At 47.8% G+C, this 23,727-nt stretch overlaps 1 protein-coding gene across 4 annotated transcripts in view; it reads left to right on the top strand.

Annotated features, from left to right (window-relative positions):
- Window positions 1–19,221, top strand: part of RHBDD1 (rhomboid domain containing 1) — a 116,915-nt gene extending 97,694 nt beyond the window's left edge. For all 4 annotated transcript variants that reach the window (XR_012373970.1, XM_025890629.2, XM_073877837.1 and 1 more), the window contains one exon: window positions 17,763–19,221. Coding sequence is in view for 3 of the 4 variants with exons in the window: in XM_025890629.2 (XP_025746414.1) it covers window positions 17,763–17,857 (95 nt within the window). In the remaining variant the exon portion in view is untranslated. The remainder of the gene's footprint in view (window positions 1–17,762) is intronic.
- Window positions 19,222–23,727: the final 4,506 nt, after the last annotated feature.

Genomic DNA, 23,727 nt, shown 5'->3' with positions numbered 1-23,727 from the left:
TCTAGTTGGTTGAAAAATAAATAGGAGTTTACCCTGGAAGTGATTTGTGTAGGCTACCCTTTAGTGACTAGTACCCCTCACTGAGGGCAGGGTGGTGGTGACCCATCTGGAGCCAAGGGCATTGTCCTGTAATTGGAGCTTGCTCCTGTAAGGTCCCTGGCCTTACACGTAGGTGACCTGGTGCCCCCTTTACCATTTGTAGGCCATGTATCTCTTCTAGGCTTTGCTCCCATGGCACAGATGAGGCCTGCGTCCACATATGGACCAGCAGCAGTGCTGGCTGCCCCAGCTCATTCAGTGCCGTGACCCCGCGCAGGGCGTGGGGAGAATCCAGTCTCTTGGTGGTGCTAAGAAAATTGTGTTCTTAAAGCTGCCAGTGCATTCCTTCCCTTTAGTCAGCAGATCCATTTCTAACTTTTCTAACTAACAGTTCCATTTGAGCTTTCAGACTTGAGCTCTTATGGAGTCTCCCAAGGTTTAACGTGGTGCCCAGAGGATAAAGGAGCATAGAGATTCTTTCTGACAGGACCGTGTCGGACACCTGTGGAGTAGATGCCCTTGAGGCCCTCACTCAAGAACAGTTTGCTTGCCTTCTTCAGAGTGGTCAACCCCTTAAGGAAGGGCCCTTCCTCCTGGAGCGAGCTAGTTCTCAGTTTTCCTGACACGTTCTCATTTCCCCTTGGAGCCCTCAGAAGCCAGGCCAGTCCCACCTGGATAACAGAAACTGTTGGTTAGTCTCTCTCTCTCTCTTTCTTTTTTTAAAGTATTTACTTATTTAAGAGAGAGAGTGTGTGAGCATGAGTGGGGGGAGGGGCGGAAGGAAAGCAGACTCCCCACTGAGTGGGAAGCCCAACATGGGGCTCAGTCCCAGGACCCTGAGATCATGACCTTGAGCCGAAGGCAGACACCTAACCACGTGAGCCACCCAGGCTCTTGATGAAAGGGGGTGGTTTGGTGCAGAACAGGAAGTCTGCTTGGATGCAAAGACACTGTGCAATATTGTCTAGTGCAGAAGGGCATGGGAATGGGTATATTTCTACACAAAGAACCCTTGAAAATCTTAGGCTTGGAATTTTCAATGATGATCTAAACATAGTCTTAGATGTTGCTTTTTACTGGCACGTTAGAAGTTGTGGTGATGCTTATAGAAACTACATATGATTTAGGGAATAGTTGAAAAGAGATCGTACACACAAGCCGAGTTTTGCCATTGCTGACAGGAAGCGAGAGCTGAAAACGTCCCCCTGTGAGCTCTGCTGAGTGTGTCCGGCTGCAGGAGCCAGTTGACTGAACCTGGGGCGCTGTGCTCCGTCTCTAGGTCTGAGCAACGGAGAAAATACGAGAGCAGTCACACTAGTGGACTCAGTTTAAAATAGTCAACGTTTCCATCTCCACTGGCATGGCCGACCTGACTGGTTACAAGTCTCAGTTTTTTGTTTGGAGACCAAACGCAGTGTGGACTGGAACAAGAATGAAACCTCCCAAGTCTTTGGCACGAGGGACACTGTGAAGGTGTGACAGGACTGGCCGCTGTCCCTTCAGAGCCAGCCCAAACATAGCTTGCAGGCAGGGCCTGTGGGGGCAGCCGGTACCCTCCGCTCATCCTGGATCTTCGACATTAACCCCCCCACCCTCCACCCAGGAACACCATTAGACAAGAGAGACCAGGATGCCAAGTCACCGACTTCCTAACTCCAGCCACTGTGGCGAACAGCGACAGTGATGATTTGTTGTGAATTGCTAAGATGTGTGAGCCCGACCCACACCCACCCCACCCTCACCCCCACCGCTTCCCCTTCTCTGATCATGGCATTCTCACTGATGCAGAATGTGCTTAGGCTGAGTGCCACCTCCACTTAAGCTCTTCTAGAACATTCTTCTCCCTGAAAGGAAGCGAAAAGAAACCAGTCTGAATTCATAGATCAGGTTACTGTCTCACTTTGTGGGGGCAGGGGGAGAAAAGAGGATCAGGAATGGTCGCCTGGTGCCTGGGGGTTTCTTGGTACAGGAACCGCAGGTCTGGAACTCCAAGCAGCCTGCTGCGGGGTGGCTGGAGCGTGGACTTCTGGCCTGGGGCGGGCAGGCAGGCAGCGGCGATAAGCCTCATTGCCCCCAGTGTTGTTCTTGTGATTTTGATTCCACCTGGCATTATTGCATATATAAAACTTGCAGCTTCATTCATTCTGCCCCTCCGCAAACCAAGAGGGCCCTGGCAAGAGGCCTCATGTTTAGTACAAGATGCAGGTTCCTACAAACTGGACTGGGAAAACAAGCCACTGCTCTCCTGAGGGCCCCACCCTTGGGGAAGAGCGACTTTTGTGGTCATTTGGGTCCATGCCTTTGTTTTCAGAATGAGGCGCTGAGGCCCAGTGAGGTGAAGGGACCGTCAGGAGAATTTGCGTCTCTGGTTTCTCAGTTTGGACTTCAGTCTGCCCTTCAGTTTGTGCTCCTTCCGTTTCATTTTGCCTTCAGTAGAGCCTTGCCTTTAGGACTGCCTCTTTTTCTCTGTAAACATTCATATGAAGTATATTTGCTTTGCTTTTCAGCCTTGCCTGCCCTCCGTGTGTCCAAAATAGCCAGCTGGAATTCATGAGAATGTTATGTCTTCAGATGTTTATAATCCGAAAGGATCCCTTATGTTTTTTTTTTTTAATATAATAAAACTACTTGGATGTCAGTATTTTATGCTGGAAAGGCGAGCCAAGTTCACAATGCAGCAATTACAATGCAATGCATTATGTATAATTTGTAGCGCGCCCCAGGAGCAATGGTAAACCGTGAAATGCCGTCCCGGCCCCACAGCATAATTAGCAGGATCAAACGCTGTGTAGAGAGAAGCACAATAGTTGTCGGCTGAGGTCAATAAAAGTAAGGAAAAGTTCTGATAAAAGCGGTACACCCCAAATTAGATAAAGAGCAGCCCCTATATCAGGCTGCAAATATGTCAAAAGCCTTCCCTGCTAATTGAAGAAACCTTTTGAGGTTTAACAGCTCATAAATTTGCACTGGGAATGCCCTATTGTTCTGAGGTTATAAGTCTTGTCTTTGAAATTTAACAGTTGTACTTTTATATTGCATTCCTCCAAGAGTACCATTGTAAACATGAAGGGTTTGCATTTTAACATAAATTTGAACAATGTGGTTTTAAAAGGGATCACCACATCAAAGGGAGGCTGTTTGGGCATGTTTTATAAATTCCTTCTTTCTATAGTATTTAAAGCTGCAAATGACTCATAGAAGTATGTTCCATTTATATCAGTCATGTTGGTATAGTGTCGTCATCGGGGTTTTTTACTGTCCTTATTTTTTCTAACGTAAGAGCATCTGAAAACAGGTCTAGGCCTTTTGCCAAGTCAGTTGCCCTTAATCTACTATCTTCAGACCCATAGAAACAATTCTGGAAACGTGGTTATACTTGGTCTAAATAGCAACGAATTCTGTGCCTTTCATGGTCATCTTTTTTTTTTCTTAACTCAAATTATCCAGTGTATCAACTTGCAATTTCTTCCTTTTTCATGTACCAATTATGGCCCCTCCCGTGCCCTCATGGCCTCCCATTTTTAAAAAACCCACGAATTTTTTGCTGAGCCCCTGGTTAAAGTGAAGAAAGTTGGATATTAAAGGGAAAGATGTGGGTGCGGGTTTCCAGAGCAGCTTGGTGGTGTACAGAGAACACCAGGCTTAGATCCAACCCCTGGTGTCCAGGCCACATTATTTGCTGGCTCTGAGACCTCATGAAATCGCACACCTCCTGGAGCCTCAGTTTGGCCATCTGTAAAATGAGGACAGTAGTTACTCCTCTACCCGTCCCTGCCTCCCTCTCTCTCATTCATGCATCCATTCGTTCATTTGGAGAGAGAATGTGAACACAGCCCCTCACTCTTCTTGCCCTGCAGAGCTCACAGCCCAGTGAGGACACACGTTACTGAACTAATGAGTCCTGTCAAATTACTAATAGCAGCCTCCTGTGCCTTGAAGGAAGGGGACGTGCTCCTGTGAGAGCTGAGGGCAGAGGACCTCCTCACTGAGAGTTCCAGGGAATGCAGTCCCTTTACTGAGGATCCAGTATTTGCTGGGGAAGGGATAAGCAGTGAGTGGGAGGTGACGGAAGGCAGGCGTCCTGGGCTAGGTACAAATTTTGATGTTTATACTTAAATAAAAGGAAGCCCTTGGCAGGCAGAGGATGAACTTGATGAGGTGTGTGTTTTCCAAAAGCTCTCCCACAAACTGTGTGGGGAATGGCCCATAGGAAGACCAGAGAGAATGTGGGGGGATCATTTAGGGGCTGAGACGCTAGTCCAGGCTCACAAAACAGGTGGCTCAGGCTGGGTTGGGAAGAAATGGACGAGTTCGGTAAATGTTCAGGTTAAAATACCAGGATTTGGTGATGTGTCCCAGGGGGCCAGGCGAGGAAGAGGGAGGTGTCCAGGATGACTAGGGTCTGGGTGTGTGTGACTCACTGGCTGTGGGGTGGGGACATTTCCCAGATGGGGCAGCCTGGAAGGGGGGTCATTAGTAAAATAATAGGCACCACTTACCCTTGATTGTTTGGGGCCAGGCACTGACATCCTTTGATTCATTCATTTCTGAGCACATCTATGCTGCACAGATAAGAAAATCAAGGGTCAGGGAGGAGAGTAACTTGACCGAGGACACAGAACAGGGAGCAGAGGTGGTATTCAAACTCCAGTCTGTCTGGCTCCAGAAATTGTTCCCTCCCACTGTCCCCTGCCAGAGCCAGGTAAACCACCAGTGTCCGCTGCAGGTGTGACAAGGGAGCTGTGGGTTATGCAGGATGAAACGCCTAGAAGAGAAAATAAGGAAGCCGGGCGGTAAGAACAGACTGTGGAGAGACCTGGCTCCTGGTCCTGCATGAACTGGAAAACCATTTACCCTCTCTGGGCTTCTGTCTCCCATCTCCAAATGAGCTGACTGGATGCCACCATCCCGAGTGACACCCCCCCGCCCCCGCCGCCACTCTGAAAACCCGGGATTTTTAGGATGGACTGGACGTATCTCACACAGAATCTCCAGCCACACTTGATCGAATCTTCAGAGCTTCCTTCTTAAAGCCGTAGACAGGCCTTCCAGGAGGAGCTTTTAATCTGGCCATAGCACACACATAGCCCACACTTCCAGAAAGGCTCAGAAAGCAACATAATCCTTTCCCTCATTGAAATCATCCGTTTTCCAAGATAAGCCAGGTTTTAGACTCCGAACTTGGCACTTAAAGTTCCAAAAATTTAGTCCCGAGGTCTCCCTTCATGTTCATAAAGTAAGTTTTATTTTACTAGAAATTATTAACAGACCTGTAAGAATAGGTCACTGTTTGTTGTTACTGAGTACCTCTCCATAGCAGAGGACATTTTAGAACCCTTTCTGAGCAATTCTAGGTCAGTTCAAGGCAGTTGGAGCCAGGCCGTTTCAGGGGGATGAGAACAGTCTGAAAAAGCCCCCCAGGTCTTCCCGAGGCTGGGAGGGGAGGGCTTGTTTATGAGAGATGCTCCTGTCACGGGGGTCCGTGTGTGTGTGTGTGTGTGTGTGTGTACCCACATACACGTGCCCACACAGAAGCAGATACATGCATACACGCACACTAATGGGGCACAAGATCAGAACGGGGTGTGGGTAGCAGTGAGCTAACCAGACCTAAAAGAACACACAAGAAGTGGTAGTTAGGCCCAGGGTTGGGCTAAATACCATCGAATACAGAAGCAAGCATGTTTTTAAAACAACCGTCATACTTGTGGGATAGTTGATCACATCCCAGAAATCCGTAAGCAGCACAGCTCAAGGTGGAGAATTTCTCGGCTCTGGGGCGCAGAGAACAAGGCTCCTGCTGGTTTGTGTCTTTCCCCCGCTGGCCTCTCTCACCTGCCTATCTCCCGGGGCTGATTCGCTGGGAAAGGCTCAAAGCTTGTGCTGTCCGCCCCTTCCCTAGTATGGACGCCTCGGTAGAGGAGCTTACCTCAGGTTTCGGAGCCACCAGCCACCACCATTGAGGATTCACGGCCGCCATACTTTTTTTTCTTTAAACCGTCTGGGCACAGTACTCACTGTTTCCTCTGCTTGTGGCAGGGTACCGAGTTTGTTTCCCGGGGAGGCCCTCCACCGCCCCCCCCCCCCACCGCCCCGTGGACGTGGCCTGCTCTGTGGCGGGGTTTCTTAGAGCAATCTGACTGCAGGCGGCGTTCAGCTTTCGTGAGAGCTCTAAACCACGATGTTCCCCATGGCCATCAGCAGTGTCAGGGACAGTCTCCTAGGTCAGGGATTGTTTTTCAATTCTGTGTTGATATCAGTATCTCTGGACATGCGGTTATGCACTAATCAGGCCTCTGGTATTTGAAAAGCAGAAATAATTGGAATTTTTAAAGTGTTTAAGATGCATTCAGCTGGGATGTACGTAATCCATCTCCTATCTTGGCCTGCTTCTGGCTACTGAACGTTCTCTAAAGTACGGTGAGCCCCAGAGCCCAGGAAACCTTCAGGAATTTCATAGAGGAAACAGATAGGCTGAATTGTGTTCTGAAGCCTCTGGGTGTGTGGCCTCCCCTCACCTGTTCCTCACCTATGAACCTGTCAGGGTTTGGGAGCTGGCTAGCGGCCCAGGCCAGAAACCAAGATCCCCAGGCCTTGAAATTCCCTACCTGCCACCCTTTATTTTCGTTTCTCTCGGTGCCCTCTGGCCCCACTGTTCTGGCTGCGTCATCCTCACCCCCTCTCTGCCCAGCCCCGATGGATAGACCATCAGTTGTTCTTTATCCATTCACCAGACATTTGTGATGCACCCACCATGTACCAGGCATCAGGGACCCAGAGGTGAACCACTTCTTTCCAAGGACTAGGGGAGGGATGGTGGGCCAGTTTCCTCTACTCTGATGTTACGACTCATAGAATCTCCCAGGCAGTACCATAACGGTATTTGTCATATTCTTCAGGAGAGCTGGGTTATGCTGATACCTTACACATCATCCAGGACTGAGCACAAACATCCATGAAACCAGCAGCATCTCTGGCTCATGAAAAATGTGACCAAAGACCTCCTTGTACGAAACCAGTCGCCATGCTGGTGCTGATGGTCAAGGCCAAACGAGCCCCCCTGCCCCGCCCAAAACACACTTTGGCATTCTTTTGATCCAGGTTTCTCCAGGTGGGGCCAGCAGCTCACTGTAGGTGCTTGAAGGGAAAAAATGCAGATTCCTGGGCCCCAGCACAGACATTGGCCTGGCATCTCCCGAGTTACCACCTAGAATCTGCCTCTCACCTAGCTCCTCCACATCCAGCTTTGGGACTTCCTGTTCTAGATCCAGTATCTGGCCTTTAGTGCTCCAACACGCCATGTTTCTCGCAGGATTGGGTGGCAGGGAAGCGCTGGGTAGCTGTGGGGCCACCAAGCCTGGGAGTCCGCTGTCCCAACCCCCGTGCCTCCCCAGGCCTCGCAGCCTCATTCCTCCTGACACGCGGGTACCTGCCCTGGTTGTCCAAGCGACCTGGACTTGACCCCCGAATGGGTGCTGTTTCCAACCTAGGTTCCCTTGTCCCTTTCCAAAGTTCTCCTCACACTGGCTCTCCATACTCTTTTCCTTATTCCTTGATTTCTTGGGATGACGTTTATTTGTATTTTCATGCCCAAAGGCTAAACAGTGTCTTTCAGAAGATTGAGGTTTTTTGAGTGAAATATTGTCTAATTTTAAATGGTCTGTGATTTCAAAAATCAATGAAAACATTTATTGGAAGCCTTTGCTTAAAGAGCTGAAACTTGCGCTGTCTCTGATTTGGAACTCAAGGCAGAGGGAGTGAGAAAAAAATGAAATAGGTCTAAATGTCATCCAAAATGCTTCTCTGTACCTCTGTCTGAACAGGGGCTTTGAAAGCCAGAACAAAAAAAACAGTAGCATTGGGGATTTTGTTGTTTCTGAGTGAAGGACCTCTCCCTGAGCATGAAAGGGAGTGGGCTACGCACCTGGCATCTTACCCCTTGGATCTGGGGAGCTGCGGGCCAGGCAGTTATGGACCCACCGCCTCAGGCTGGGCCTCAGCTACCAGGAAACACATCTCCGCCTCCCTCAGATCGCTGGGGGCTGCCCAGCAGCCGAGAATGCCAGACCACCAGTTACCAAGCCGCCAATTTCCAAGACCCCTTTATGGCCCCTCTGGGCCGTGGCTGGCCAGGACGGCAGCTAAGTGTCTGGGGTCATAGTCTGAGGAATTAAAAACATCCTCCAGGGAGGAACCATCCATGCTGGAGTTCTTTGCAGACTTCCAGAACTCACAGAATACTCGGTTTATAAGTCCTGGCCCTACACACTCTCAACCACCGCATCAGGCACAGGCAGAAGGACCCAGAAGGCCCTTCTTGATCTTGCTTCCTTCCTCCTGATATTCTGCTGGGGCGGTACGAGGAGAAGGGGCAGAAGGAAAGAGGGTTGGGGGCAGGTATAAGTGGGGGCTTGGGTGAAAATGTGGACCTGTAAGCAGAACCGCTTTGATTAGGTTTTAAAATAAATCGTTTCTAGTATCACTGCATCCAAGATTGCCTTATTACCACAGATTGTATCTGTTTATCTTTTCTAATTTGGAGTTGGGGTGAAACTGATCATTGCAGTAAAAAGCACTCTGGGATGCAAGACATCAAGAGTAGATTCTGAGTTTAGAGCTGGTTAAAATATGTCTCCACATGCATGTCCATACCCAGGTCTAACCCTCTGAGTGCCCCGTCAGCACCCTCTGCCCTTGAAGAAGTCTCATGGGACCTAGAAGCTGCTAGATGCTGGCAAATAATCCCCGGGTTTCAGACCATCGAGACAATAAACAACTCCTTCATGTTCAGTGCAGCAGCTTCTGTAGAGCCCATCTGTTTCAAAATAACCCCAATTCTGCTTACGATGCGGAATGCTTTGTTGACTGGAATTTGCCCTAGTTTCCGTCAGCCGACTCTGTGTCACAGGCCTCTGGGTCCACCTGCTGGCAAGTGTAAAAACGGGACCAAAACCCAGGGTTGGAAGAGAAATTCAAGCTGTAGCTCCGTGGTTCCCCAGAGCGAGTGCAGGTCAGAATCACCTGGGTGCTCATTAGAAATACCGTGGCCTGGGTTCCATGCCAAGCCTACGGAACTGGAAAGTCTCAAAACAGCTGGTGCGGCGATTTGCACACTCACATCAGCATGAGAAAAGCACAGCAGTTCAGGGACCTGGAGTCCTGGGACAAAGCCCGCTTGAGGTCTCCATGCCTGCTCCTCCCATTTTATCCTGGTAACGCTTGGTGGCGAGAGTCAGCGCTTCATTCCCTCAGAACTCATCAAAGAAGTTTAAAAGCGGAGGAGCCTGGCAAAGATGACTGAGCCAAGTGCTCAGGGTTACATACGTGATGCGTGATTCGTCGTGTTGATAGCGGGAGCCCCGGATATGATCACGGAAAGGGCGCCTCACCTCTGTGGCCTTCTTCCTAAGACCCATAACCCCAGTGCAGACGTGAGGAAAAATATCAAACGAAACTGAGGGCCATTTCTACAGGCTCCCTGGCCGGTACTCCCTGAGATCGTCCAGGTCATAGGAGGCAAGAAAAGATGGGAGAAGCTGCCACAGAGCAGAAGAGGCTAAGGGACATGACCAACCAAATGTGCCATTGGACCCTAGTGCGGAGAAAGAAAAGTCGTGGGAAAACTGGCAACATCCAGGTGAAGCCTAGAGTTCAGTTAATAGCAATGCACCCATCCCTGGGAATGAGTCCTTAGTTTTGACAACCATACCATGGTGGTGGCAGATGTTAACATTAGTGGAATTGAATTGTCTGTATTATCTTTGTAACTTTTCTGCAAATCTGAAATTTTTCCAAAATAAAAAGTTTACTAAAAGTTAAAATGTCAGAGCAGAGGGGCACTGAAATAGACCAGCTGAGTTGGAGGACATGGCCAAGGAGCACAGCACAGCCCATCGTGGGCTCAGCTGCCGGAGGTCACAGCCAGGGTCCTCTAGCGTAGCGGCTCAGGCTGGGGACAACAGAGGAGGAGGCCAGTGGCCCATGTGGCCTGTCGTGCTCTCCCATCTTAGGCCAACCCGGTGTCTCCCTGGGAACCACACAAGTCTCAGAATCTCTGCGCAGGGGGTGAAATGTCTAGTCCAGCACCATCAAGGCACAGATGAGCCCGAAGCCTGGGGAGGAGAAGTGACTTGTCCAGGGTCCCGGCAGAGTCAGGACGTAAACCCACGTCTGGTGAGGTGTGTGCTTTTTCCACAGCACTTCTCAGTGATTTGATACACCTCTTGCAACAGAATCCCTTGGGTGCTCATTAAAATGCAGCTTCCTAGGTTTCCTGCCAGTCCTTCCCCTACGGGCAAGCTTCTGCCCGAGAGATAAAAGGCCAGAGGGTCAGAGCTGACCCAGGGCTGAGGAGCCCGGAGACTTGCGCAGATAGCCATTTGGACCTGGGGAATCCTTCATGCCTCTGAGGGTTCCCAGAGTGGGGTCCGGCAGAGAGGCGAGCTGGGTGGGTGTGCTCAACAGCTGCCCTCATTCTGAAGACCAGTCAGCACAGGCCCTGAAGCTTCTGAGAGGACTGTGGAATTCTCATTTCCCGAGGAGTTGGCCTCTTTTTTTCTAGCATTGTCCACTCTCGTGCATGTATGTGTTTGATCAGAACTCCTTCCTCCCTCACAGATGGGAAGTTCTGCCTTCAGTTTCCTTTTTTCTATTGTAAAGTGTGTTCTCAAATCTGTGTCTCAGGATGAGGCCCACGTTTGGTTTCTCCCATCCCAGGCAGACACATAGGGTCCCTCATAGGTACCAGACAAGGAGAATACAGAAGTGAGAGCCAGCCTCTGTCCCCAGGGAGCCCTGTGTCTGGTTTTCCAAGATTTGCATATGTTTGTCCAGCAAATATCCCTGGATAATTTTGAATTGAAAAAAAAATTCAGTCCCAAAGTACATGGATATACTCAAGAGATAGTCAACCTCTTCAGTTCCCAGAATCAGCAGGTAGCATGGGTAAACTGAGACACCTCCAGATTGCTGACCAAACGGCATTTTGTTTTAGACCAAGGGAAATAGGAAACATTCCAAAGCATCATTAAATGTATGTAAAAGGTGTTTGAAAACCATTTCTAGTGTCATGAAAACCCATCTTGCTCAAGTATGAAGGCGGTGATGGAATTTTCAAAGGATTTAAGACAGATTGATTTTAAAAAAGAGGGAAGTCTTTTAGTAATAAAATTCACATTCATTTGTTAAAAAAAAAAATAAGCAATCCAAGTGTCTGTCTATAGATGAATGGATAAAGGAGATGTGGTCTAATATACAGTGGAGCATTCCTCAGCCATAAAAGAAAGGATGAGATCTTGCCATTTGCAACCACATGGATGAACCTAGAGGGCATGATGCTCAGTGAAATAAGTCAGAGAGAGGCAAATGCCATATGATTTTACTTACATGTGGAATCTGAAAAATAAAACAAATGAATAAACAAGCAAAAAGCAGAAACAGACCCAGAAATACAGAGAACAAACTGATGGTTGCTGGAGGGGAGGGAGGGGGGGAACGGGACAGGCAAAATGGGTAAATGGGAATGGGAGATCCAAGCTTCCCGTTCTGGAAGGAACACATCATGGCGACAAAAGGCACAACCTAGGGAATATAGTCACTGGTATTATGCTAGTGTGGTGACAGATGGTAGCTGCACTGTGGTGAGCCTAGCATCATGCACAGCATTGTTGAATCGCTGCGTGGTGCACTTGAAACTGGTGTAACATTGCGCGTCAACTAGACTCCAGTTAAAAAGAAAAGCCTCGTGTTCCAGTGATTGCTGACGACAGGTGGACGCTCAGCCTCTCCTTCCTCCCTTGCTGTTCCTCCAGCACAGTGAGGGAGAAGGTGCACCAAGAACTATTTCTGCAAGAAGTTATAAACTGTCCTCTGTTTAAAAAAAAAAAAAAAAAAAAAATACTTGCTAGGGAACTGCCACGGCTGACCTTGAGTGCTGGGGCCTGTTGCTAAAACTGCATGCCTCATCAAAGGAGCTCCTAATCCCAGATCCCTCCAGTTACCCAGGAAAGGTTACTGTTGGCCACAAGCCCTATCTGCAGCAGAAGGCAAACTTCAGATCCTGCCTCCAAGTCATGATTATAGCAAGAGTATTATTTAGGTTTACAGAGTCTGGTTTGGGATTAAGGAAGACAACTCACACACCTCAAATCTGGAGCAGAGTAGAAAGGGATCCATTTGGGTTTGAGTCTTGACTCAGCCACTGCCTGACTATGGGGCCTTGGCAAGGTACTTGAAATCTTTAAGCCTCAGTTCCTCTGTCTGTAAATAGATGAGGAAGTTCTTACTTGGAGGGGTAAGTAGAATAAAAACCACGTAGAGCAATATGGATCACAAACAAAACAAAATGAAGCCACTAACAAAGCTTGCATATTATATAAATCCATTTATGCGCAAAAATAGACAAAGGAATCCACACCATTGGAAATCAGGATAGTGGGTACTGTTGAGCGTGGAGCCGTGACTAGAAGGGTACACGTAGAGGTTTGTGAATGCTGGAAATGTTCTGTATTTTGATCTGGGTATTGGTACCACATGTTGAGTTCATGAAAATTAATTAAGCTGTGCACTTGTTTAAAAGTAAAGAGACTAAGTAGGGTGAGCATGTAGCAGTGGCCCAGCAGACATCCCTTGTCTCTGGAACTTTCTCTTTGTTCTAGAGGTCAGACCATACATTGTCTATACTACAAGAAAACTGACACGGTAGACCCAATATTTTAGGTTACTTGAATTGCTAACTGGATAATACTCTTATTTAAGTTCGTTGTAGCCATAAAGATTTCCTAAATTAACTGACTTGAGATCAGAGAGAAAAGGACAACAGGTAACGTCATAGCAACTGAGTGGGTCTCCGTTTCAAAGCTTCTCGTTTTGAGATTCCAGATACTATTTCAGAACAAAGAAATATCCCCACTGTGGCTGACTTGATTGGTTGAGGAGTAGAAATGGGATTATTTTCTCTCTCAGGTCACTTCTAAATGTTACCTTTCCTGTAAACCATGACGAAGCTTCCATTTGTATGGAGTTATGAGGTTTTAGGTGAATTTCAAACTCTTTTTAAAGAGATAGACGGAAAGATAGATATTACAATTAGTGACTCAAAAGTAAAGTGGTCTTATGTCCTTAAGTATCTCCCCTTTTCAGAGAATGTCTTGCCAAATTGTTGGACTTGGAATTTCTTCCAGCCTTTTTGGTCTTTGTCAGTTAATGACTTAGCAACCATCCTTTCAGAAGGCATTTTGGGAGCTTTGTAATTCATGGAATTCTAATAAAGTAACCTTCTTAAAAGAGAGAGAATGTGGGTCCCATGCTTCTGCCCTCATTTGACAGTAGAAATCCCTGAGAACACTGGTGATTTATTTAGAGGTTTCCTGGTTTAAAAAAAAAAAGTGATTGCCTCTTTAGCTTCCTAATATAAGGGAATGATATGCTATCCTGTGACTCACATCAGTATGATTTCACTGAATGGTATAGAGTGCTCATCAGATCATGGGCAAGATCTGTGAATACCAGCAAATTAAACATCTCTATTTACAGGGCTGGCGAACAGGAGGGAAAATGGCCATCAACTCGTGGTGCTCTTTTTAGCAATTCTTATCTGGATGAAATTGCTTCTCCTCCCTTCGATGTAAAATGCAGAGGTTACTGCATTATACATAAGGGTAGAGAACTGAAAATTTTTCCATCAAGAACCACGAATCAGTAAATCTTACGATCTCACTACTATTGCTATAATTGAGCTAAATCGTCTTAAAATGGGCACTGTTCCTGAGGTTCTTTGAAGCATGCTCACCGTTTCTTTGAGTAACATTAAGGACTGACCTCCATTTACAGGGACGCGGAGGCAAGGCTCATAAATACTAATATTCTGTACCAGGTTCACCAGAGCAGGACTGTCTCGGCCAGGCCTGTAAATGTTCAGTGCATGCTTTAACTCGGCAGAGAGAAGGAGGTCTTGGCTGGGCCACCAGCTTTCCCAGTGACTGCAAGGCTCCTCCATGTTACAAAGCTGCTGCGAACGGGAGGCTATTCATCATTACCTTTTGTCGGTATCTATATCTTAGAAGGCAGATCTTGAGTAAGCAACTCCACATTTTGTACGAAATGCTGCCAAATGGGCTTCAGACAGAAGTGGGCTCTGCCTTCTAAGCAGTCACTGTTTTTGTCATTTTATTTTGTATCTTCTACCAAGTTAGTTCACAATGCTAACGAGTAGACCTCTGACACATGATTCGTGATGATGTTAGAGATGAAAAATGATAACATCCAGCCCTCATCAGGCACTCACTGCGTGTCTGGCGCTCAGCTAAGCATTTCATGAGCAACATTTCTCTTCTTGCCTCTCAACAATCCAGGGCAGGAATTCCTCTTTAGTCCTTTTTTATAGATAGGAAAACCAAGACCAAATGAAGGTAACCAGCTTGCTCCAGGATGTGTAGTTAAAAGTAGAGGGGTTGGGATTTAGTCCCAGGCGGTCACACCACACCATGGTGGGAGGGACCCAGCAGTCACCTTGCTACGCAGCCTCCCCTCACACATGAGCCCCCACTCACCCCCAGAAGCTGCAGAACAGAGACTTGCCTGGGCTCTACCCTCTGGTTCCAGGTAGGGCTGGAAGCATCGCCTGATGCCCTCCCAGCACCTTCCCCATGACGTCCCTGGGGAGCGGATTGCGTCTCCTACCACCAGCAGAGGCCTGTCCACATCTTTTCCAAGTGCTTAATAAATGTAAGTACATATCGAAACCACTTCTAAGACCCTTTGAGAAATGCCTGCAGAGGATCCTGGAGGCTGCGGAGGGAAGTGATAGATCATGTGACACAGCTGAAAACTATAGAAACAGAGAAGCGCATTTAAAAGTGAGTGAATAGCAGGGGATTGGAAGACAGGGCTTAGCCGAGACTTGAATGGGACAGCAGAGGCCTCGTCCCCAGGGTGGCAATGACTGAAAGTACCGACGTGACAAATGGTGTCATCGTTCATGACTGACATCAAATGTGTTACTGTCTCCAGAACAGCAAAGATTAATTTACACTTGAGAACTTTCCAAAAAAATTAAGCGCTGGGATTGAGGACAGTGTAGTGTTCAGAGCCTGAAAAGAAGCAGTTAAGGCATTCTTCAGAGAGTGGGATGGCTTTGATGATACCAGAAACACTGAGTTTGAAGGATTTTAAATACCACAGCATCAGGCCTGATTACAAATAGGGTGTTGTTGTTGTGTTACTTTTAGAACCAGGGCCCTCTGCTGGTCCTGGAAAGCCAGGAACTTAAGGGGACCCATGTGGGAATGTTGTAGTCATGTCTGTAATGACAGCAGAGTCCTGCCAAGTCGACAGCTTTTGGTTGGATCTTCTCTTCTCTTTCCAGACTCATGAGCTCTGCACATACCGTCTCGGTTTGGGCAGGAGTGCATGGGCTCGCAAGATGCCAGAGGTGATGACAACAATGTGGGGTCATGGGGACCGTGTGTGGGAGCCCCAGGTGCAAGATTTGGCTGCCCCTTGGCCGGCTTCATGACCTTATGTGTGTCCCTAACGCTCTCTGAGCCTTAGCTCCCTCATCTGTAAACTTGGGATCACAAAATTGGGAGTGTGAGCTGACTGACCTAGGGCACCTTAAAAGGGCTCTGTGAGTAAAAGAGTGATCATTGCTCCTTGATGTGAGTTATCGGCTTCAATACATGGCACTTCCATCGACTCAGCCCCATTCTCCCCGAATGCCCTGTGAGCGGGTCCAAAGTGCATGTGTGCAGGCTGCTCATTTTGAGAGCTGGACCCCAGGAACCTTCACAGTCCGCAGCTCTAAGTCCATCCCTCCATGGAAATGTTCATTCTCGGGCTTTCTCTTGCAACACCGTGATTCACTGTGGGAGTCTGAGCGCTCCTGCAGCTTCCACGGGCTCGTGCCCCGTGGCCCAGATTCAACATGCCACGTCGAGCTTGCCTCTGTCTCTGCCCACAGCTCTGCCTCCCAACACAGGGCTCGATCTCACCACCCTGAGATCACAACCTGAGCCAAAATCAAGAGTTCAGATGCGTAAGCGATTGAGCCATCCAGGTGCCCCTTTCTGTAATTTCAAGGCATTTGCCTCTTTTTTAAAAGAGAAATTCCTTTTCAAATATATACAGCCAAAACCATATCGTGTTAAACTTCAGTCTTAATAGTATTCACAAACTCTTTATGGTGAAAGTCTTATAAGCCCGTTCTGTGTTTGAATGTCGTCTTTAATGAAGGGTGATGAATCGACATGGGTTACACTGTCCCAAAAACTCTTGGAGGAGAGTGCAGCCAGCAGGAGTGAGCATGGGGCCAGGCCTGCCGAGCTCACTTGTGGGTTCCTAGGCAGGAATGGCTGCAGGATTTCTGGGGGGTACTTCTCCCATGGTCTCAAAAACAAAGGAGAACCAAACATGGGTAAGTGTTAGGGAAGCAGCAGAATGAAAGCATGGTTACCTTTTGCCTGCCTTTTAAAAATTTCTTGTTGTCTGACCGCTGAAGTTCCACTGGTGGACTGAGCAGACTGATTTTTTTATCATTTTTTTTTTAATCCATCGTAACTGACATACAACATCGTGTGAACGTAAGGCATGTATGTGCTGTTTAATACATTTGTACATGGCGGTATGATTACTACAGGGGTGTCAGCCAGCACTTGTACATGTCACATACTTACCAGCTCCTTTTTTGTGTTGAAAACAGTTGATTTAGTCTCCTAGCAACCTCGAAGCTTGTAATACCGTATTCTTGACTGTAATCACAGTGTTGTGCATTAGATCTCCAGATCTTACTTATCTATGAGTTACAAGTTTGTGCCCTTAAACAGAAGCTCCCCAACACCTCCTCCCACAGCCCCGGGAAGCTGCCATTCCCCTCTCTGCTTTCCCAGGCTCGGTTTTTCCAGCTCCACGTGTAGGTGATGTCCTACGGTGTTTGTCTTCCTTTGGGAGAAGGCTGACTTAGTTTCCTGGGCTTTCTCTAACATGTTTTTCACCATAGTGTTTCTTAACAATAGTCCTATCAAAACCTATGACCTGGGAATGTCTTTGAAAAGGCACCGCTCTTGGAGAATGAGCAGAAACCCTTTCCAGGAACCGTGTCCATGGTCCTTCATATGATTTTCAGATGTTACACCTGCATTTTTGTCTGCCTGCCCAGATATCGGTCATCACGATAACGGGGCCTCCGCTCTGTGGCCCCTGGTACTCCATGGTGCGTGTGTGCTTCAAGTAGACGTGATTCTGTCTGGCTGGGCTGGGCGTGGGGGGCTGCAGGAGGCCGCAGGGCAGAGGGAAGAAAAGGGAGGGCCCGGGGCTGAGGAAGAGACACCAAACTGCATACTTGGTAAGGAAGTTAGAAACAGCAACGAGTTACTTCTGGGCATAAATAAATAAGCCCTGGGGACCTTGTAGACATTAGATGATGTCAATTACAAAGCATGATGGAAAAAAAAAATAAAAGTGGGGAGTTTTGTCAAGAATCTTCGAAATGAGTGGGTTAGATTCGTAGACTGGACCACACCAAAAATATTTACTTGATGTTGAAATTGAGTATTGACAGTGGAGGCTGAAATATGTTTGTTATGTTTCTGCTTCATGCTAAAATAAAGATGACACCCAAGCCATCAGTCTTTCTTCCCTCTTGAAATCCTCGGAAACAGTGCCCTGTAAATGCCAGAACGATGGATGAGTAGCACTTGATGTTTTTCCCTTGTGCTTTCTCCCGACAGGAACCAGCGGGCCAAGCCCCCCGCCCTACGGGTTCCATCTCTCAGCAGAAGAAGAAATGAGAAGGCAGCGGCTGCGCAGATTTGACCACCAGTGAGGGGTCCAGTTGCGGGATTACTGCCCATGTGGTTCGTCCCCCGAGCCCCAACTCCACACTGAAGCCGAGTGCAGCCTGCTCTGCTGTCGGCCTTGGCCTGCCATCCCGTGGCCCCTGTGGGTCTCCGTGCACGGCCACTTTGACTTGCCTTGAAACCAGCCTTCTGGGTGCAGCTCACAGCTGTCGGGGAGCGGCCCTTCTCCTGCCCCCCATCTGCCCCACATGCAGAAGGGCGGTTCTGCCTCGTAGGCACCAGCCTCCTCCACACGCCTCTCTCCTGCTGCTCGCTCTGTGGTGCCCCTGCCTTGTTCCGTCCACGAAGACCATGACTTTCACCAGCCTGGAAGATCAGCCCCCCCTGTACTTACTCCCCCATGCCCGGCGCGCCCCGGCTCAGCCTGGCAGGAATTGAGAAGCTGTCCCTGGGCCTCCTGACACTCTGCCCTGGTGACCTCCCGGGAACATGAGGTGGCCACCCCTGCCCAGGCGCCCCGGCTCCTTGCGCCCCTGTGTCTGCGTGGTGCTCACTGCATCCTCTCTCCGTTCTTATGTGCTCTGCCTTTATGGTTTGGCTGAAAAAGCTTGGGTAAGATCTCAGGTGGGGAGGCCAATGTTAAATGCCAGGTGGCACCAACATTTGGGGCTCACAACAGCCCCTCCGGTGACAGGACAGGTTCCCAGAGCTGTGACCTGTGTTAGTGAAGCAGCCAACAGGTGCGACAGGCAGAGGAAAGCAAACTCGTCTGGTGGGCTGGTCACTGAGAAATCCCTCCGGAGGAGGTATTTTTTTCCCTCATAAAGAGTGCCTTTTAAATGGCCACGGTAACAGCCACTTGTCCTGTCCGGGCCCAGGACCCCTGCAGCGTCAGCCCACAGACCGTCCAGGTCACTCCTGGTGCTTGGATTCCATGAATAAAAAGACAGTCAGATCTCTCTGCTGTCTTACTGTCACTGAGACATTTGTTTTTAAAGAGCATTGGAAGCAGAAAAGGATCCTCCTATTTTCATTTATATTCCTAGCATTTATATCTAGTTTTCTGATAATGAAAGTAATATATATGCCTTCTATATGCACAAAGCAAACACCTGAAGGAAATATGCCCATACATTAACTGAGGTTATCTTTGGGGGTAGAGCACATAGGATTTCGCTTTCCGGTTTTTTACAGTTTTATATTGCAGTCTTTTTCAGATGTGTGTATTTGTATGTATGTGTATTGCGTTTGCCATCAGGAAAACTGATTTATGTAATAATAAAGCAAGAACTATATAATCAGGAAAATACACTTAATAAGTACTATGTCTGCACTGAGAAGATTCACAATATAAAAACTACAAATAAATACATGTACAGTATTAAAATCAGCTATATTCTCACCATTTATAGGTACCCAAGGTTAACATTTTGAGGGCACGACTTTCTCAGTTTTTCTTTGTACCCGTTTGACAACCTTGGAGCATACCAGCCATGCGGTTTCGTATCCACTTTCTCATCTGAATTGATCTGGGAGAGGCTCTGACACCTGCATCCAGATGAGCTAAGAAAACCCTCAGGTCCTGGGGGTGTGTTCTGACCTGCACAGGGGATGCCTGAGCTCCGAGGGGTCATTTATAATCGATGTGAAGCTACACGCAGCTTGTTTGTAATATGAGTCGTGTCTGTGAGTCTGGTTGCCTTCAACATGGTAAAATGTTCAAGTTAAATGTCATTTCTCTCGCTCCCAAACTCTCCACATTTCTCTCCTAGTTCCCCTGATTCTTACACTGTCTTCTCTGAGGTCTTGCCCTGTTACTCTTTGTGCACAACTACACAAAAGCGTGACTTCTGCCCGGGGAGCATGGACTGTGTCTTGCTGCACACTCCCTCTCTCCCCTGCCACCAGGAGCCCTGGCTCCAGGGACGCACTCCCTGAATGTTTTCCCAAACTGTTCTTTTTATGACATTCAAGTCCAACCACTATATCTGGAAGTATTTTTCTTAACGGCTGTTGAGTCCGGTAGTAATAGCTCCTTGCTCTGTTCCTAAACAAATAGATGCAAAGACACCGGAATTGGACTTTGTATGGTATAAGTAATAGAACATGCACACCTTCTTTATTTATGGAGTGGACCATCACTCAACTTCAGAGATGTGGGAAAGGTCATCTTAGTTACAAATACAAACCAAATAGCGCAACAACGAAGATGTTCTGGAAATCATTTATAATTAACTTTGTTGCTGATAGACTGGCCTGTGACCAATGCTTATTATTTTCAGTGTCCATCTTATTTTTTTTTTCCTGCAATAAGGAATCCCCACACTTACGTCAACGAACTGGAATTGGGAGGAGGAAGACGAACAAAAGCAAGTGTATTAGACGAATTACCTCTAAGAGAGAATAAGGGTTTCAGGCTGTTTTTAAAATTTGGTTGGTAGTTTGGTTAATAGCAATTTCCTGACTGTCTATTAAGCATCCAGTCGCCATACTTTGGTTCTGATCAGCCCACTTAGGAGACCTCTCAATTCAGAATCTTTCTGAAGCTGAAGGAACGGTTACAGTGGCTTGTAATGACCTCGAGTGCACTGGCTGTGATTCCAAAGTCCTCCATTGCTAGTTCGAGCTCCTTCCATCCTTTGAGCCGTGTGTTGCCGAGGCACGGGCCTGCAGTGAGTGGCAGGGTTTGGTAGGAGCAGGGCCAGCCGACGTATCTACCCGTTGTGCCACTACGGGAGCGGGCATAGAGGAGATGAGACCCGCCACCCAGAATAGCCTGTAGGACAGACAGGGTGTGGCAGCCCTGGCTGCCTCGTTCCCAGGCTTCGTGTCTCTTGAGAGGTTCAGTATTCAATAAAGAATTGTATTCAGTTGGTCATTTTTATCAAACCTTGTATATATAGCTCCTTCTCTTCCTATGAGGTATTACAGTCCTTTCCTGGTCTTTTTGTTTTTTGTTTTTGTTTTTGCCCCACTCTCGCATTTTAGAACCACAGACTCTCTACTTAGAGGACCTTAACATGTCTCAATTCATTGCTCTACTCGGTACTTAAAATACCTCTGCAGTCAGCTGTGCCAACTCTGCTAAGCTCATCTTCCAAAATTGACGCTTGTGCTGAGCACTCATCATCTCCGTACCCTTTATTGTCTCTGTTGGCCAAAGCACGAAGATCAAACTCAACAGCCAAGCTTTCGACCTCATTCCCAGTTATCCGTAACGGAGTCTGCACTTCTGCTCACGGGTCTCCCCGCCTAAGGCATGAGCTTCCCTAACCCCACGACTTAATTGTGAGGTGCTGTGACGTGGAAGTCTTATCCTCTCTCGCAGCCCATGCAGACCTCCCCGTCCTGCCCCCAGACTTATCCTCTCTCGCAGCCCATGCAGACCTCCCCGTCCTGCCCCCAGACACCACAGCCCAGAGTGACCTACTGCTCTTGCTGGCTGTTGGTCATAGTTTCCACGGCCTCTTGGAACTGCTAGGTATCCCGCAGTGAGAGAATTTTTCTCTCTAGATTGTAAGCTTCATGAGGGCAGGGACCATGGCCGTTTCTGTGTACCTCCTCACAGTACCTCGAGCAATGCTCTGTCTGGAATTCAGAACCAATAAATGCCTGTGGATTGAAACAAACTCATTGATACCATCACCAGTGGCACATATAAAAAGATATGTGTGTTGCTAATTGATACTGTTGTGGTTTTTTGGTGTTTTCTTGAATCACATCAAGAAAGGAATAACTTGAAGGAAAGGATTTGCCCCTAGAAAGAATTTCAGGCTTTTCCCAGCCTTCATAAAATAGCTCGCTTTACTGATCAGAAGGTGGGGAGGGATCACCACCCTCATGAGTCTGTCTGAAGACACACCCCACGTCACGGCACAAAATTCAAGATCCCAGTACGTCCAAAAAATATCACTGAGGCCTCCGTGTGTATACCACCAAATCGGGTCATTATACTTTGCAGGAATGCTTTTGATGTGTCCATACTAACTTTTTTTCCTTCTGTTTAGGGGTAGGGGAGAGTGATCTCGACATCTTGTTCAGATGACAGAAATGAACTGGCCGATTTGGACGTGTGATTTATGCTTTATCAGCGAAGACTAGAACATGGCCAGTAGAAATCATTAAATTTGGTAGTAATACATGTTGGTGCTTGGGAAGAGACTGGGATGATCAATAGTATCATGTGGCTTAAAGAGGCTCTTGGAATCTGGGGCACGCACAAGCAGAACCCGAGAAACAGCACCCCACTGCATGGCTCCCTGTAAACACAACTGATGCGGGTCCCTTTCCTAAACATTGAAACAAGCTGCTCACCCACTGGCTGAGCTTCCTGCCAGGAAGTGATGAAGTTGTTTCTCTCAGTTTATTCCCTCCTGAAAACCCAGAGTAGTGTCTGGAGGCAAGTGTTAAAAGCAAGAACAAATCAAAGTATGTGACTTCATAGATTCTTGGTATTTATTTGAGGTCCTTAAAAGTTACTGTCTGACTTTAACCTTGAGATGTGGTCTCTTGTAAGAGCCCCCCCCATCAATAACTTAAAAATATCCTGCACGTCCTTAGTAGTAGCAGATGATTCTTAAAACAACTGAACAAGGTCTTGAGGATCTCATTAAAGAATAGCACCAGGGCCAATTTTCCGGCTACTCGGAGTGAGGGCCCTGGGCCAGCACGTCCAGCAGCACCTAGAACTCACTGGAAATTCTGACTCCTGTTCCCAGACCAAATGAATAATAATCTGCATTTTACTAGGTCCCACGTGTGCATGAATGGATAAAGAAGATGTGGTATATATTTACAACGGGGTATTATTCAGCCATGAGAAAGGAGGAGATCCTGCCATTTGTGACAACATGGATGGACCTTGAGGACATTATGCTACGTGAAATAAGACAAATACTCCATGATCTCTTTTATGTGTGGAATCTTAAAGAAAAAAAAAAAAATCCAACCCAGAAACAGAATAGACTGGTGGTTACCAGGGAGTGAGGGGAATGGGAAGATGATGGCACAAGCTTTCGGTTACAAGATAAATGGCTTCTGCGTATCTTAACAGCACGGTGACTATAGTTAATAACACTGTATTGTCTACTTGAAATTTGCTAAGAAAGTGGGTCTTAATGGTTCTCATCACCAGGGAAAAATAATGAGAATATGGAGGTAGAAGGGGGAAGGGAAAAAAAAAAAAAGAAAAAACCTGGTCTCAAGTAGATATGTATAGGCACCAAAGTCCTTCTCAAATTTCAGTGTGCACAGATGCATTTGAGGATGATCATCAGGGGGCGCCTGGGTGGCTCAGTCGGTGAAGCGCCAAGACTCTTGGTTTCGGCTCAGGTCGTGATCTCGGTCGCGGGATCAAGCCCGTGCCAGGCTCCGCGCTCAGTGTGGAGTCTGCTTGTCCCTCCTGCTCCTCCCTCCATTCTCTCTCTCCCAAATAAATAAAAAAGTGAGAGAGATGATCATCCGTTATCTGCTCGGATTGTGACAACCATCCTGTCCGAGAACCAGGCACCCTGTTTTCAACCGGGATCCCGAGGCTCAGAAGGGTGAGGTGAGGGACCCAGGGTCAGCAGCCAGTACCTGGCGGCACCCCCTGCTCTTTCTGTTGTGCGGAGCAGGAAAGAGAGGGCTTGGTCTCAGCAGAAGGGAGCTCAAGGGGAAGAACTTACTTGCAGCCACACACCACCTCCCTCTTGCACACAAGGTACCACTCACAAGTACTTGTGCACGGCAGCTGTGGGGTCTGAACCGGACTGGCTTGACGTACTCTAGGTGCGCAAGGTGCTGGTTACTCCTGGTTTATCGTGAGAGCAGCATAAACGGTGGAGCCAGCCTGCACACGTGCCCACAGGTTGGTGATCCCCATGTATTGTATGTATTGTAAAACAGAGGGGCTACT

The sequence above is a fragment of the Callorhinus ursinus genome, unplaced genomic scaffold (genome assembly GCF_003265705.2).
Source record: "Callorhinus ursinus isolate GAN/ISIS: 27379988/994484 unplaced genomic scaffold, GSC_fseal_2.0 scaffold2, whole genome shotgun sequence".
NCBI lineage: Eukaryota > Metazoa > Chordata > Mammalia > Carnivora > Otariidae > Callorhinus > Callorhinus ursinus.
Note: the sequence above shows the minus strand (reverse complement) of the source record. Positions and strands in the feature narration are given on the sequence as shown.